The 16,112-nt window shown below is 42.2% G+C and overlaps 2 protein-coding genes across 2 annotated transcripts in view; one reads left to right on the top strand and one right to left on the bottom strand.

Annotated features, from left to right (window-relative positions):
- The window catches only part of LOC132096899 (tripartite motif-containing protein 16-like), a 107,681-nt gene that overhangs the window by 65,519 nt on the left and 26,050 nt on the right, over nt 1–16,112 (bottom strand). The window lies entirely within an intron of this gene.
- Nucleotides 2,599–11,602, top strand: LOC132096902 (gastrula zinc finger protein XlCGF26.1-like). The gene is made up of 2 exons (XM_059502583.1): nt 2,599–2,934; nt 10,090–11,602. The coding sequence occupies exons 1-2, from the start codon at nt 2,850–2,852 to the stop codon at nt 11,322–11,324; spliced, it is 1,320 nt and encodes a 439-aa protein (XP_059358566.1). The 5' UTR covers nt 2,599–2,849; the 3' UTR covers nt 11,325–11,602.

Here is a 16,112-nt window from a genome sequence, read left to right as displayed (position 1 = left end):
TGTCTCACTTCTTTATCAGCATTTCAATCCATCTTGTAGATGTCCTGGGAACTACAGGTTCACTTAAACTGGGAACTAAACATCTTTTCCAGCCTCCAGTCACAAAAACCTTTTTATTACACAGAATCTGTGCAGATATCACTGACCATAATGTCAGCATCACTTGGCCATTGAGTGTAGTTTGGGTACTCCTCAGTGCAGCCTATAAATGATGTCATATGTCTTTGAAACATCCAGGATGTTTTTCTTCATTAGTAACTTTCAATTTTATAGGAGACCTTGAATTTTATTTTTAGCTACTTGCATTCTCTTATCATGTAGTATAAAATATAAATATGCAAAACAGCGCATATATTTAGCAAAATGCTCCTCTTACAGTACAGTGTACACGCGTCGTAGCCAAGTTTATTAGATCCATGTGGCACAGTGTGACATGCTTATAGGATTGCTAAAATAGTGCAGTGTATCTCTGGCTTTAGTCACGGTTTGGAGCCCTGCATTTACCCAAATTCTGACTTCAGACTTAAGTGCTTCTAGAAGATTGTGTTCTGCAAGTGATTGTCGCATTATTGTTCATCCCAAAGAGGCACAGACTTTAACATGAACAGTTCCCTCCTGGTGGAATGACCTGCCTAACTCAATCTGATCAGCTAAATTCTTCGCCATCTTCAAGAAACGGCTAAAGAGACAGTACACCTCACACTAGCACACCCCATTCTATTTATATTTTACCTGCTTTTTTATTTATTAAAAACAAACCTTGACCGTCAAACACTAGCATTCTCTGTTCTATCTACTCTTGGTACTGTGTTGGACTAACTGGCACTTGTCACAGCACTTATGTATTATTGCTCTTATGTTGGACTGATTGCTTCTGTTGTCCTCAATTGTAAGTCGCTTTGAATAAAAATGTCTGCTAGATGACTACATGTAATGTAAATGGTGCTTAACAGTCTAGATTACTTTTTTACTGAAGGATGAGTTTTGTATTATGGACTGATATTTTAGTTTTAAAAAAAGTCTTGATAAATTGATGGACTGGAGCGCTGTGGATTATTGTGGTGTCTTTATCAGCTGTTTGGACTCTCATTCTGACGGCACCCATTCACTGCAGAGCATCCATTGATGAGACACTGGTGCAATGCTATATTTCTACAAATCTGATGAAGAAACAAACACATCCTGATCTTGTATAACCTGAGGGTGAAAACATTTTCAGCTAATTTCCATTTTTAGGTGAACTATTTCTTTGAAAAAATAAATAAAACCCATACAGCGGTGATCAGAAAGTGTCACTTGACTGATTGATGATTCACTATGGAATTAGGAATGTGATTCCTTCTGTAGTCTATCTATAATACTGGTTTCAGAACTTCAAGTTCTTAAAAAAGCATAATAGTGATGAGTAGAGGCCCTCATAAAGGTAATGTGTGACAAAATTGGTTTTAAAAGTTTAACCAGTTGAGGTTACGTGTAAAGCGGTACCTGTGCCTGTACCACAACACATATGCACACTCTGTATGTGAAATAAAACCAGGCACAGACTGTGTGGACATAGGACTGTGTTTTCCCCAAAGACCAAAACTCAAGAACTGGATTTAAAATATCATCAGAGAAAAAACAAAGTGTGTCTGTAGTACTTTATCATTATGCCTTCTAAATAAAAGATTCAATTCTCAATTGGTAAAGTCATAGCGTCACTGCAGATGCCCCAGTTTCCAACAGTTGGCAGTGTCCGGACTCATGATTGCATGTGTGTATAGACTGGACCAACCTGACATATACTCTATTAATGCTGTTAACGATAAGAAACACCACAGTCCATGTCTGATTTTGTTGCTGATTTGAAATATGTGATTTAAATGTGAGGTTGGGAATCACACTGATGTAGATGGGACTTATTTTTATGAAATAGCTGCATGAGGACATCGCAAATGACTGTAAACACACATTCTAATCATGATCAGTATGATGAAGCACAAATGGCTGATTAACTTTTTAAGCACAATCACAGTCACAAATATTGGATCAAATACAGTGTATAACACTAAATATGTAACAGTACCAGCCTGGGGAGGTTTGCGTGACTAGATAATATGCATAAAAATCCAAGGCTTTGGCTTTATTTTGGATGTTGTAACTTTTAGAATGAAAAAAGTTAAGTCTGATTCAGATGAAAGATCATTTGTTTGATCAACCAATAAATGAATATGCATATCCCTTATCTGCTGGCCATTTTAATTTAATATGCATTACCTTACACAGAACATTCATGTATTTATTATTTTAAAAACACTGGGAATACATTTATAATAAAAATTTTTTTTGATGATTGTTGCATTAATACTTAACAGATAGCTCCGCAATTTTTTGAAATGATATGATAAATTATACATAGCCTGCACCTGTTGTGAAGAGAAGTGGGTTTATTTTGCAAGATGATTTTTCACTTGAGTTCTCTTTTCTTTCTGTTTTTCCTCGAAGTTCTCTAGATGTTCATCAATGTGGCTTTGTGTAAAATATATATGTTTTATACTTTGCCTAAAAACCTGTTCTCCCTGCGGCGGCGCTAAAGCGCCAAAAAAGCGTTTGCTAACCGACGCTAAAACTCAAGAAGAAGAAGAATCAGGGTTTTGCTAGCTTACGTTAGCGTCTAACGCTTTATTTATAATATACCCTGTCTCAAAATGTCGTACATCTAGTGCTGACTATAAATATGCGTGTCTGGCCCAAAGTGCGGTGAATATTGCATTAATCCGGAGTCAGACCGCGATGAAGACTCGTTTCCAAACAGGCCAAAACCACTCCAGCTTCGTCATCTGAGGACTTCATCACATTCTGCTGTAAATATGGAGTTTATAAAAGAGGAGAGGGAAGAAATTAGGATCCCCGAGCCGTGCAGAGTGAAAGATGAGCAAACAGAGGAACCTGGAGGTTTGATTCCTCTTTATTGACTGATTACCGTGACAAACATGCGGTGGCTGTGAAATAACAGATGACATAAATAAGGGGAAATAAATGTTATATTCCTGTAGTTCTACTGTATTTAAGTATAGTGCCAGATTCCATGGCAATAGTGTCTGAATGTCATTCTTGCTGTAGTTCTGAAGCAGTGTGACTTTCTTTGTTTTGATTTGACTCGCTCGTGTTTACATAATATTCCATTTTCAAGCTTTAAAAGAGACGCAAAGACAACATAAACGACTTCAGTTTGAGTGTAACAATACGTATTTTCGTGAAAAACAACAACAACCGAAGTGTAGTTTATTTACTATGGAATGATATTGCGGACATTATTCAAAAGGCATTGCAAATTGTATTTGCAATTGCGTTTTCAATTTGTGGACGCATAAAATGTGACATAATCCAAACGCAAATGTAAATCGCGCATTACCGTTTTCATTTTCGGTTAAGTGAACGCACAGTGTCTGCCAAATTTAAAATGGAAATGCAAAGTCCGTTTGCTATTGTGTTTTCCATATCTTACGAGCTATGAGCCTGTCATATTTAAATAGCAATATTAATTACCACATTTGCCTTTTCACTCTCTCTGCACTGTGCATGTAAACTGCCAAAACTCAAATGGAATCGCAATACCTTTTTCATTTGAATTTCCAATGTCTACATGGAAACCTGTCAATCAAGTGACAGGGGTGGGGCCGTTTTATTGGGCGTGTTTGCATTGGGAAGTGACGATCGTACTAAAATGTACCATGTTTTTACTAGGGTAAATATGAGTTAACGATAGTGTTTATAATTTAGCCACAAATGTACAGTTGTCTGAGACGTTATGAAATGTTCTTTAATATCATGAACCATAAAATGTAGTCAGTGTTCTGCTATTGTTTATTTTCATAATAGGTAAACACAGGCCACAAGTTAAGATGGTCACAGATCTGGTGCTGATTCAGTGTAGCTTGGTAGCTCAGTGGTTAGTGACTGTCATCTCTGATGGCATGCCGTCTTTTAGCGCATGTTCGAAACCCGGGCCAACACAGACGTTCTTTATTTTTTTGTTTATCCTACTAACTTCAGCCGCCAAACGGGCGATCATACAGTGAGGAAAATTGCAGTAGTCAAGGCGAGCTGACATGTTATCAAGTACGCTGCTGTTTGCAGAATTACCGGACCTGCGTCCTCGCAGACATCACACTCCCGAGTCGAATGCACAAAGTCTGAACTACTGAGGATGCAAGTCCGAAATCAGCGGCTGAAGTTAGTAGGATAAACAAAAAAATAAAGAACGTCTGTGTTGGCCCGGGTTTCGAACACGCGCTAAAAGATGGTATGCTATTAGAGATGACAGTCACTAACCACTCAGCTACCAAGCTACACTGAATCAGCACCAGATCTGTGACCGTCTTAACTTGTGGCCTGTGTTTACCTATTATGAAAATAAACAATAGCAGAACACTGACTACATTTTATGGTTCATGATATTAAAGAACATTTCATAACGTCTCAGACAACTGTACATTTGTGGCTACTGTGGCTCAATTATAAACACTATCGTTAACTCATATTTACCCTAGTAAAAACATGGTACATTTTAGTACGATCGTCACTTCCCAATGCAAACACGCCCAATAAAATGGCCCCACCCCTGTCACTTGATTGACAGGTTTCCATGTAGACGTTCAAATGCAATGGAAAATTCAAATGCAAAAGGTATTGCGATTCCATTTGAGTTTTGGCAGTTTACATGCACAGTGCAGAGAGAGTGAAAAGGCAAATGTGGTAATTAATATTGCTATTTAAATATGACAGGCTCATAGCTCGTAAGATATGGAAAACACAATTGCAAACGGACTTTGCATTTCCATTTTAAATTTGGCAGACACTGTGCGTTCACTTAATCGAAAATGAAAACGGTAATGCGCGATTTGCATTTGCGTTTGGATTATGTCACATTTTATGCGTCCACAAATTGAAAACGCAATTGCAAATACAATTTGCAATGCCTTTTGAATAATGTCCGCAATATCATTCCATAATTTACCGACAGTCTTAAGCTATGAAAAACAATTGCATGTTATTTATTTACTTTTTCTCAATCAGCAGAATTTATGGTTTGACGTTGACAGCATAATAATTGGGTTGAATATCGGAAGAATAGTTTAACCATATATATATAGCAACTTCCATTATTTATTCTGTATTATTTGACCTGTAACGCTGTGTAAGTCATAACATTTCCATCATTTGGGGATTGTTTTGCATTTGTTGCATTGTCATAGCCACAATGTTGTAAAATTGTAAGACCTGATGGTTCTCCATTCATACCCACGTCTAAAAATGACTTGAAACATGTCACATTTTTATTTTGATGGGCTCATGAACTGTCTTTGTTTTTTATGTGGTATTGTTCTCTGATGTCTACTTATAATTTTATCAAGATTTGTGCATCAAAAAGCATAATATTGAAGTAATGGGTTATTTTCTTTCCTGTTTTATCCCCCTTCATCAGAACGCTCTGTTTGAATAGATGTGGAGGATTGTAGACTCGGAAGTAAATGCTGACTGATGTGATTAGCTAACAGTTTTGTGTTTGACAGCCTACATTCCTCACAGATGGACACTGCTGGGATTTGGGTCAAAAACACATAAATAACTCTATAGCTATCAAACGATCTGTAGTAACAGAAAAAGCAACAGTGATCGCATAATGAAAACAGTTACTCAGAAATGTGTGACCTTACTGTCGGATCCAATATAGTTGGATAAACAAGCAGCGAGGTAGAATCTGTGGGCGGGGCTAAACAGGCAGCGATGTAGAACCTGTGGGCGGGGATTAACAGGCAGCGTGGTCGAATCTGTGGGCGGGGATTAACAGGCAGCGTGGTCGAATCTGTGGGCGGGGATTAAAAGGCAGCGTGGTAGAATCTGTGGGCGGGGATTAACAGGCAGCGTGGTCGAATCTGTGGGCGGGGATTAAAAGGCAGCGTGGTAGAATCTGTGGGCGGGGATTAAAAGGCAGCGAGGTAGAATCTGTGGGCGGGGATTAACAGGCAGTGAGGTAGAATCTGTGGGCGGGGATTAACAGGCAGCGATGTAGAACCTGTGGGCGGGGATAATCAGGCAGCGAGGTAGAATCTGTGGGCGGGGATTAACAGGCAGCGATGTAGAACCTGTGGGCGGGGATAATCAGGCAGCGAGGTAGAACCTGTGGGCGGGGATAATCAGGCAGCGAGGTAGAACCTGTGGGCGGGGATAATCAGGCAGCGAGGTAGAACCTGTGGGCGGGGCTAAACAGGCAGCGAGGTAGAATCTGTGGGCGGGGATTAACAGGCAGCGATGTAGAACCTGTGGGCGGGGATAATCAGGCACCGAGGTTGAATCTGTGGGCGGGGCTAAACAGGCAGCGATGTAGAACCTGTGGGCGGGGATAATCAGGCAGCGAGGTAGAACCTGTGGGCGGGGATTAACAGGCAGCGATGTAGAACCTGTGGGCGGGGATAATCAGGCAGCGAGGTAGAACCTGTGGGCGGGGATTAACAGGCAGCGTGGTCGAATCTGTGGGCGGGGATTAAAAGGCAGCGTGGTCGAATCTGTGGGCGGGGATTAAAAGGCAGCGTGGTAGAATCTGTGGGCGGGGATTAAAAGGCAGCGAGGTAGAATCTGTGGGCGGGGATTAACAGGCAGCGAGGTAGAATCTGTGGGCGGGGATTAACAGGCAGCGAGGTAGAATCTGTGGGCGGGGATTAACAGGCAGTGAGGTAGAATCTGTGGGCGGGCATTAACAGGCAGCGTGGTATAATCTGTGGGCGGGGATTAATAGGCAGCGTGGTATAATCTGTGGGCGGGGATTAACAGGCAGCAAGGTATAATCTGTGGGCGGGGATTAACAGGCAGCAAGGTAGAATCTGTGGGCGGGGATTAACAGGCAGCGAGGTAGAATCTGTGGGCGGGGATTAACAGGCAGTGTGGTAGAATCTGTGGGTGGGGATTAATAGGCAGCGTGGTATAATCTGTGGGCGGGGATTAACAGGCAGCGTGGTATAATCTGTGGGCGGGGATTAATAGGCAGCGTGGTATAATCTGTGGGCGGGGATTAACAGGCAGCGTGGTATAATCTGTGGGCGGGGATTAACAGGCAGCAAGGTAGAATCTGTGGGCGGGGATTAACAGGCAGCGAGGTAGAATCTGTGGGCGGGGATTAACAGGCAGCGAGGTAGAATCTGTGGGCGGGGATTAACAGGCAGCGTGGTAGAATCTGTGGGTGGGGATTAACAGGCAGCGTGGTATAATCTGTGGGCGGGGATTAACAGGCAGCGTGGTAGAATCTGTGGGTGGGGATTAACAGGCAGCGTGGTAGAATCTGTGGGTGGGGATTAACAGGCAGCGTGGTAGAATCTGTGGGTGGGGATTAACAGGCAGCAAGGTAGAATCTGTGGGCGGGGATTAACAGGCAGCGAGGTAGAATCTGTGGGCGGGGATAATCAGGCAGCGAGGTAGAATCTGTGGCCGGGGATAAACAGGCAGCGAGGTTGAATCTGTGGGCTTGGATAAAATGGCAGCGAGGTTGAATCTGTGGCCGGGGATAATCAGACAGCGAGGTAGAATCTGTGGCCGGGGATAAACAGGCAGTGAGGTTGAATCTGTGGCCAGGAATAAACAGGCAGCGAGGTAGAATCTGTGGCCGGGGATAAACAGGCAGCGAGGTTGAATCTGTGGCCAGGAATAAACAGGCAGCGACGTAGAATCTGTGGCCGGGGATACACTGGCAGCGAGGTTGAATCTGTGGCCGGGGATAAACAGGCAGCGAGGTAGAATCTGTGGGCGGGGATAAACAGGCAGCGAGGTTGAATCTGTGGCCGGGGATAAACAGGCAGCGAGGTTGAATCTGTGGCCGGGGATAAACAGGCAGTGAGGTTGAATCTGTGGCCGGGGATAAACAGGCAGCGAGGTAGAACCTGTGGGCGGGGATAATCAGGCAGCGAGGTAGAACCTGTGGGCGGGGCTAAACAGGCAGCGAGGTAGAATCTGTGGGCGGGGATTAACAGGCAGCGATGTAGAACCTGTGGGCGGGGATTAACAGGCAGCGTGGTCGAATCTGTGGGCGGGGATTAAAAGGCAGCGTGGTAGAATCTGTGGGCGGGGATTAAAAGGCAGCGAGGTAGAATCTGTGGGCGGGGATTAACAGGCAGCGAGGTAGAATCTGTGGGCGGGCATTAACAGGCAGTGAGGTAGAATCTGTGGGCGGGCATTAACAGGCAGCGTGGTATAATCTGTGGGCGGGGATTAATAGGCAGCGTGGTATAATCTGTGGGCGGGGATTAACAGGCAGCAAGGTATAATCTGTGGGCGGGGATTAACAGGCAGCAAGGTAGAATCTGTGGGCGGGGATTAACAGGCAGCGAGGTAGAATCTGTGGGCGGGGATTAACAGGCAGCGTGGTAGAATCTGTGGGTGGGGATTAATAGGCAGCGTGGTATAATCTGTGGGCGGGGATTAACAGGCAGCGTGGTATAATCTGTGGGCGGGGATTAATAGGCAGCGTGGTATAATCTGTGGGCGGGGATTAACAGGCAGCAAGGTAGAATCTGTGGGCGGGGATTAACAGGCAGCGAGGTAGAATCTGTGGGCGGGATTAACAGGCAGCGAGGTAGAATCTGTGGGCGGGGATTAACAGGCAGCGTGGTAGAATCTGTGGGCGGGGATTAACAGGCAGCGTGGTATAATCTGTGGGCGGGGATTAACAGGCAGCGTGGTAGAATCTGTGGGTGGGGATTAACAGGCAGCGTGGTAGAATCTGTGGGTGGGGATTAACAGGCAGCGAGGTAGAATCTGTGGGCGGGGATTAACAGGCAGCGAGGTAGAATCTGTGGGCGGGGATTAACAGGCAGCGAGGTAGAATCTGTGGGCGGGGATAATCAGGCAACGAGGTAGAATCTGTGGCCGGGGATAAACAGGCAGCGAGGTTGAATCTGTGGGCTTGGATAAAATGGCAGCGAGGTTGAATCTGTGGCCGGGGATAATCAGACAGCGAGGTAGAATCTGTGGCCGGGGATAAACAGGCAGTGAGGTTGAATCTGTGGCCAGGAATAAACAGGCAGCGAGGTAGAATCTGTGGCCGGGGATAAACAGGCAGCGAGGTTGAATCTGTGGCCAGGAATAAACAGGCAGCGACGTAGAATCTGTGGCCGGGGATACACTGGCAGCGAGGTTGAATCTGTGGCCGGGGATAAACAGGCAGCGAGGTAGAATCTGTGGGCGGGGATAAACAGGCAGCGAGGTTGAATCTGTGGCCGGGGATAAACAGGCAGCGAGGTTGAATCTGTGGCCGGGGATAAACAGGCAGCGAGGTTGAATCTGTGGCCGGGGATAAACAGGCAGCGAGGTTGAATCTGTGGCCGGGGATAAACAGGCAGCGAGGTAGAATCTTTGGGCGGGGATAAACAGGCAGCGAGGTAGAATCTGTGGGTGGGGATAAACAGGCAGCGAGGTTGAATCTGTGGCCGGGGATAAACAGGCAGCGAGGTTGAATCTGTGGCCGGGGATAAATAGGCAGCGAGGTTGAATCTGTGGCCGGGGATAAACAGGCAGCGAGGTAGAATCTTTGGGAGGGGATAAACAGGCAGCGAGGTAGAATCTTTGGGAGGGGATAAACAGGCAGCGAGGTAGAATCTGTGGGAGGGGATAAACAGGCAGCGAGGTAGAATCTGTGGCCGGGGCTAAACAGGCAGCGAGGTTGAATTGGTGGGAGGGGCTAAACAGACAGTGATGTCAATCTTCTTATGCGGAGTTGGTTCTTATCCACACTGTTACAACATAGTCTTACATTCCAGAAGATTTTGTTTTGGCAGACTGGGTTCAATATAAGCTGTTCTTAGATTAACAACAAAGATTTATTACATTTCTTAATAATAAGTGTAAACAATCTGTAAAAAAAGGTGTGTATTTTGAGGGTCTTAAAGCATTTTCAAAGTTTCATTTCCTTACTAAGAACAAGGGTTTATTTATTTATATTTGTTAATTAGAAACCTTTTATGTACCGCTTCCAGGTCAATGCAGAAGTGTAAATTTAATTTCCATTACCTTGACAATCATCAGTCTGTGATAATTTTTTTTTTATCATGTTTACTTCAGGCCCGATGCAAGTGAAAGAGGAGAGCGAAGAGGAGAATGAGGATGATTATCATCAGCTGGAGGATCCCCAGCGTCTCCTCAGCGGACAGAAGATATTGAGCTGCTCTGAAACTGGGAAAGGCTTGTCTCACAAGAGAGCTCAGAAAACAGCCGGCTTTTTCTTCACCTGCCTCGAGTGCAAAAAGAGCTTTGAGTCCAAAGAGCACCTGATGGATCACTTCAGGATTCACTCTGGAGAAAGCTGCACAGAGCCCGAAACCAACCTGACACAGAAAGCGGCTCCGGGAACGGTTTGCAAACTGCCCTTCACTTGCTTTCAGTGCCAGAAGAGTTTTGCATGTAAAGAGCACCTGATGGATCACTACAGGATCCACACGGTGGACAGACCGTTCCCCTGCGATCAGTGCGACAAGAGCTTCATTCACAAGCAGAGCCTGAAGAATCACCTGAGAGTTCACACAGGCTTGAGGCCACACGTGTGCCATCTGTGTGGCAAGAGCTACATCCACAAAGACAACCTGACGGATCACATCCGGATCCACACCGGAGAGAAGCCTTTCGCATGTGATCAGTGCGGAAAGAGCTTCACACACAAGGGAAGCCTCCTGCATCACATGAAGATCCACACCGGACTCAAGCCCTTCACCTGCCGCCAGTGCGGACGCCACTTCACTCACAAAGGAAACCTGAAGATTCATATACGCATTCACTCTGGAGAAAGACCCTTCACCTGCCCTCAGTGCGGCAAGAGCTTTATCTATCACGGGAACCTGGTGGGTCACATGAAGAAACACTCTGGAGAGAAACTGTACCACTGCACTCAGTGCGGCAAGAGCTTCGTCGAGGCTCGGCATCTGCAGAAACACGTGAAAACACACGCCACCGAACGACCCTTCCTGTGCTCTCAGTGCGGACGCGGCTTCTTATGGCACCACAACTTCAAAGAGCACCAGAAGATCCACACTGGAGAGAAGCCGCACGTGTGCTTCGACTGCGGCAAGGCCTTCACCAGACTCATATACCTGAAGCGGCACCAGAGGATCCACACCGGAGAGAAGCCGTACAAGTGCGCTCGCTGCGGGGTGTGCTTCACCGTCTTGGACTCGCTCAAAGCACACGAGCGAGTGCACACCGGAGAGAAACCGTACGAGTGCCCGAAGTGTGGGAAGTGCTTCGGACGGCTGAGTACACTACTGACTCATAAGAAGAAGCACTGCCCCAAACTGACGAAGTGAAAATCACTATTCTTGCAGGGATGCTTCATAAATGTTATTTAAATAACATTATATTTGCATTAATATCCTTTGAGAAAAAGTTCATTAAAAATTTAAAATCCAAGATTAGAATAAATTTGTTTCTTCATCAGATTTGTAGAAATATAACATTGCATCAGTGTCTCATCAGTGGATGTATAATCAATAATCCACAAGTAATCCACAGCACTTCAGTTCATCAGTTAACATCTGGAGAAGACAAAAGATGAAACAAATCCAGCATAAGACGCTTTTAATACATAGTCTATATTGCATAATAACACTTCCTCCAGTGAAAAAGTGCATCTCCTGTTGTCTCTCACATCAAAATTACTTGTTTGGATTTGCTTCAGCTTTTGTCTTCTTGAGATGTTAACTGATTGACTGGAGGGCTTTGGATTACTTGTGAATTATTGTGATGTTTTTATCAGCTGTTTGGACTCTCATTCTGATGGCATCCATTCACTGCAGAGCATCCATTGATCAGACACTGATGCAATGCTACAAATCTGATGAAGAAACAAACTCATCCTGATCTTGGATGGCCATGGGATGGTTTCATTTACTTAATCATGTTTGTTGTAAGGTGATGCATGAAAAGAAAAAAAGTGTTGGAAGCTTTAATAGTGAGTTTCCCAAAAAACCTGGAACCTTTCTTCCAGACTTCTAGACTTTCTTCTGATGAACACAAGATAAGATGTTTAGCCGAATGTCCAGAGTGTTTTTACTATAACAGGACCTGAGGCTGTGAAGCTCCAAACGAGAGCCACAGAAACACTGTAGAAGAGTTAAGAACAGAAATATACTGTTATGGCCAAAAATATCTGCACCCTTGGTAAATATGATCAAAGGCTGTGAAAATTCATCTGCATTGTTAATCCTTTTGATCTTTTATTTTAAAAAAAATCACAAAAATGTATCCTATATATAAGGATAATAAGAATATAAAATGTGGGGAAATATCATTATGAAATGTTTTTCTCTAATACACATTGGCCACAATTATCGGCACCCTTTTATTAAATACTTTTTGAAACCTCCATTTGCCAGTTTAACAGGTCTTAATGTTCTCCTATAATTCCTGATGAGGTTAGAGAACACCTGACAAGAAATCAGAGACAAATACTTCATCCAGAAGAACTCTCCTTCTCACCGCACTTTAGGACGATATAGACACACGTCCTCTTCCAGACAGTTTTGTAACATTTTATGTTGATTGGAAATTCTTAATTATTGCCCTGATGGTTGAAATGGGAATTTTCACTGCTCTAGCTCTTTTCTTAAAGCCACTTCACTAATTTGTGTAGCTCAATTGTCTTTGGCTGCACATCAGAAATATTATTTGGTTTTACTCATTTAAATGGATGATTAATGGAGTTTGGGCTTTGTTTTCCCTCCTCTTTATATTTCTGTGAAACAGGAAGCCATGGCTGGATAATTTCATGTTTCTAATCATACTGGAGAGCTCAAAATTGTGAATATGAATGGGAATATACTTCAGAGATATTTTACTCATAAAAAATTCTAGGGGTGCCAATAATTGTGTTCGAGTATTTGAGAAAAACCTTTATTTCATAATGTACCCCCCCCCCCCCATTTTAAATTCTTATTATCCTATGTAAGGATATATTTTTGTGATTTTTTTTTTTTTAATTAAAGATCAAAAGGATTAACAATGAAGATGAATTTTACAGCCTTCTTTGATCATATTCACCAAGGGTGCCGATATTTTTGGCCATGACTGTAAGTTATTATTTCGATGCTGTAAGCCTCAAATCTCTCAGCTAATCTCTGTCCTTCTGAATATGCTGTGCTTGGCATCAGTGATGTCAGTGTCGTTGGTTCTCACGTCTATCATTAATTAAGGCACAGCTGGTGTTTTTAAAAATAGAATGAATGATTTCTATTCCTCTAATCAACTCTACACTGAAATAAGGTTATTACAGGCGCACTGGTGTTCATACTCTCTGCAAAAATCAGTCAAGACCCATGTGTTTATGATTGAATAGAGTACATTAATTACATAATTTAGTTGTCTCATAACTAAGGCCGCAAGTGTGTAGTGTGCAAACTGTACATGATGAAATTAACAAATAAAAAAGGAGCAAAATGTGTCAAGTGTGCCCTGCCTCAAACAGACTTCAGTGCATTTATTATCTCAATGTTTTTGTGGAGATGGAATGGAAATCACAGTTTTTCCAGGTTTTTCATGAGGGTGGAATCATGGGTCAGTACAGCAATCCAAGCATCAAGTTACAAGCATGCTATCTTCAACTTTATATCTTATCTTGAAACTTATATTTGATCTAACAACTGAACATGACGTTTGTTGATAGAACCACGTTTTCAGATTAGATTAATAATTGAAAATTGAAAAAATTAACATAAAAATTAACAGAGAACATAACTGTGGTCCACTCAGCAGCAGTCCAGTCCTTTCTGAAGCGAGACGCTTCTGACGCTGTCTGTTGTTCAAGAGTGTCTTGACGCCAGGAGTGCGACAGCTGAAACCCATGTCTTGCATACGTCTGTGTGTAGTGGTTCTTGAAGCACTGACTCCAGCTGCAGTCCACTCTTTGTGAATCTCCCCCACATTTTGAATGGGTTTTGTTTCACAATCCTCTCCAGCAAGGCCGGCTTTGCCGACAGGCTACACAGGCGGCCGCCTGGGGCGCCATCTGCTGGACGGGGTGCAAAATTGCAGAATTTAAAAAAAAAGTTAATTAAATGTATGTATCGTATAATGAAAGCTGCGCACACGCTGTACACTTTTACACTGCTTGTATTTGTCCATTTCTTTTACTAGATTTACAATCCTAAAAAACGACTGAGTCACTCTGACAGGCAGCTGTCAAACTCAGCTGCTCAGCAACCGGGAGTGGCGCGAAAACATCTGACAGCTGGGGTAAAGGTTGGGGGCTCTCTCGCCTTGGGCACCAAATAACCTAGAGCCGGCCCTGCTCTCCAGGGTGCGGTTATCCCTATTGCTTGTACACTTGTTTCTACCACATCTGTTCCTTCCCTTCTCCTCTCTATTAATGTGCTTGGACACAGAGCTCTGTGAACAGCCAGCCTCTTTAGCAATGACCTTTTGTGTCTTGCCCTCCTTGTGCAGGGTGTTAATGGTCATCTTTTGGACAACTGTCAGGTCAGCAGTCTTCCCCATGATTGTGTATCCTACAGAACTAGACTGAGAGACCATTTAAAGGCTTTGCAGGTGTTTTGAGTTAATTAGCTGATTAGAGTGTGGCACCAGGTGTCTTCAATATTGAACCTTTTCACAATTTTCTAATTTTCTGAGATACTGAATTTGGGATTTTCCTTAGTTGTCAGTTATAATCATCAAAATCAAGAGAAATAAACATTTGAAATATATCAGTCTGTGTGTAATGAATGAATATAATATACAAGTTTCACTTTTTTAATGGAATTAGTTAAATCAAGTTTTTGATAATATTCTAATTATATAACCAGCACCTGTATACTTTTGTTTTATTGGTTGCTTGACTGTTAATATAGGTTATTATAAAAATACAGGTATTTTTAATTAAACTTGTTTAACTTGTTTTCCCTTTGAATTACTTTAAATTTTCTGAACCCATTGACAAATATTTTTATTTTTAAAGCTTAAACTCATTTATTATTATTATCATTTTCAAGAAAACAAGACTTATCTTCTTATTTTGTTTATTAATTACGTGTATCTTGTTTTAAGAAGGACTAGATATTTGTACTGGAAAACAATATTTAAGTTAAAGGTTAAAAGGCAATACGTCCTAGTTTGGTGTTCACATCAAATTAAATTCACAAATCTGATTTTATACACACAAAGCATATTAAATGCAAGGGTCTACTTTTGTCTTAACTTATGAAAATAAAATATCAAAATATGGGTATAAAGCAATAATTATCTTCTAATTAAAGATCACCGCAGATTCTGAATACTAATGAACTCATTTTAAATCTTTACCACGATCCTTCAAACACTTGTGTTTTACTCATTTTTCAGCAAGACATTTTTTTTAAAATAATGTTTAGAATTAGATGTCATTAAAGTCTCTGTTGGTGTCAGGTGTTCCTTTACTTTTGTCCATATATTACTTACTTACCGGACTTACTTAGACTTACATGTCCAGAATTTCCAAAAAACGGAAATGCTTATTTTAGACATTATTTAAAATGTGATGTTAATTCTGTAGATGATTTCCATTCCTCTACTGTGGCGAGAAGTTGAGCAGGGAACCGATATCTATTTATCCCAAAATATCTTTCTTAATGTCTCAAGGAGCACAACACACTTTGGTCTTATAAGCAAAATCCCCATAGGACTAAAGATTCAGGTTTAATAGATCTTAAATTCAGTTTGTCCAGGAATAGAAGCCATCACACAAAGGAGGAAAGCTGAACTAGACAACAGAAAATATTCACAATTTATGATCCTATCACTGATAAACAACAATGTCCTTCTTGAAAGAGATCAGCTTGATGGTGGAGAATATCGCTGTAAAGTACATTACTGTGAAATACATCTCGGCGAGATTCACACAAACATAATCTGTTATCTCTTACATGAAGGTTTAGTTGATGTTTGGGGAAATCTGATGTGTAACATTATATTAGATCCATGCATTACAGTAGGTTTTAATATAGATCTGTCTCAATGTTAATCAAACATTAAAAGAAAAGACAGAATCACTCGCTGCTCTTCATAAAAATACTGTGTATTAGCATCTTTGTTCTTATTTTTAATAGCAAAGATAAAATAAAAAT

This window comes from Carassius carassius, chromosome 20, assembly GCF_963082965.1.
Source record: "Carassius carassius chromosome 20, fCarCar2.1, whole genome shotgun sequence".
NCBI classification, from domain to species: domain Eukaryota; kingdom Metazoa; phylum Chordata; class Actinopteri; order Cypriniformes; family Cyprinidae; genus Carassius; species Carassius carassius.
The sequence above is the reverse complement of the archived record's forward strand: the minus strand, read 5'-3'. Positions and strand labels throughout refer to the sequence as shown.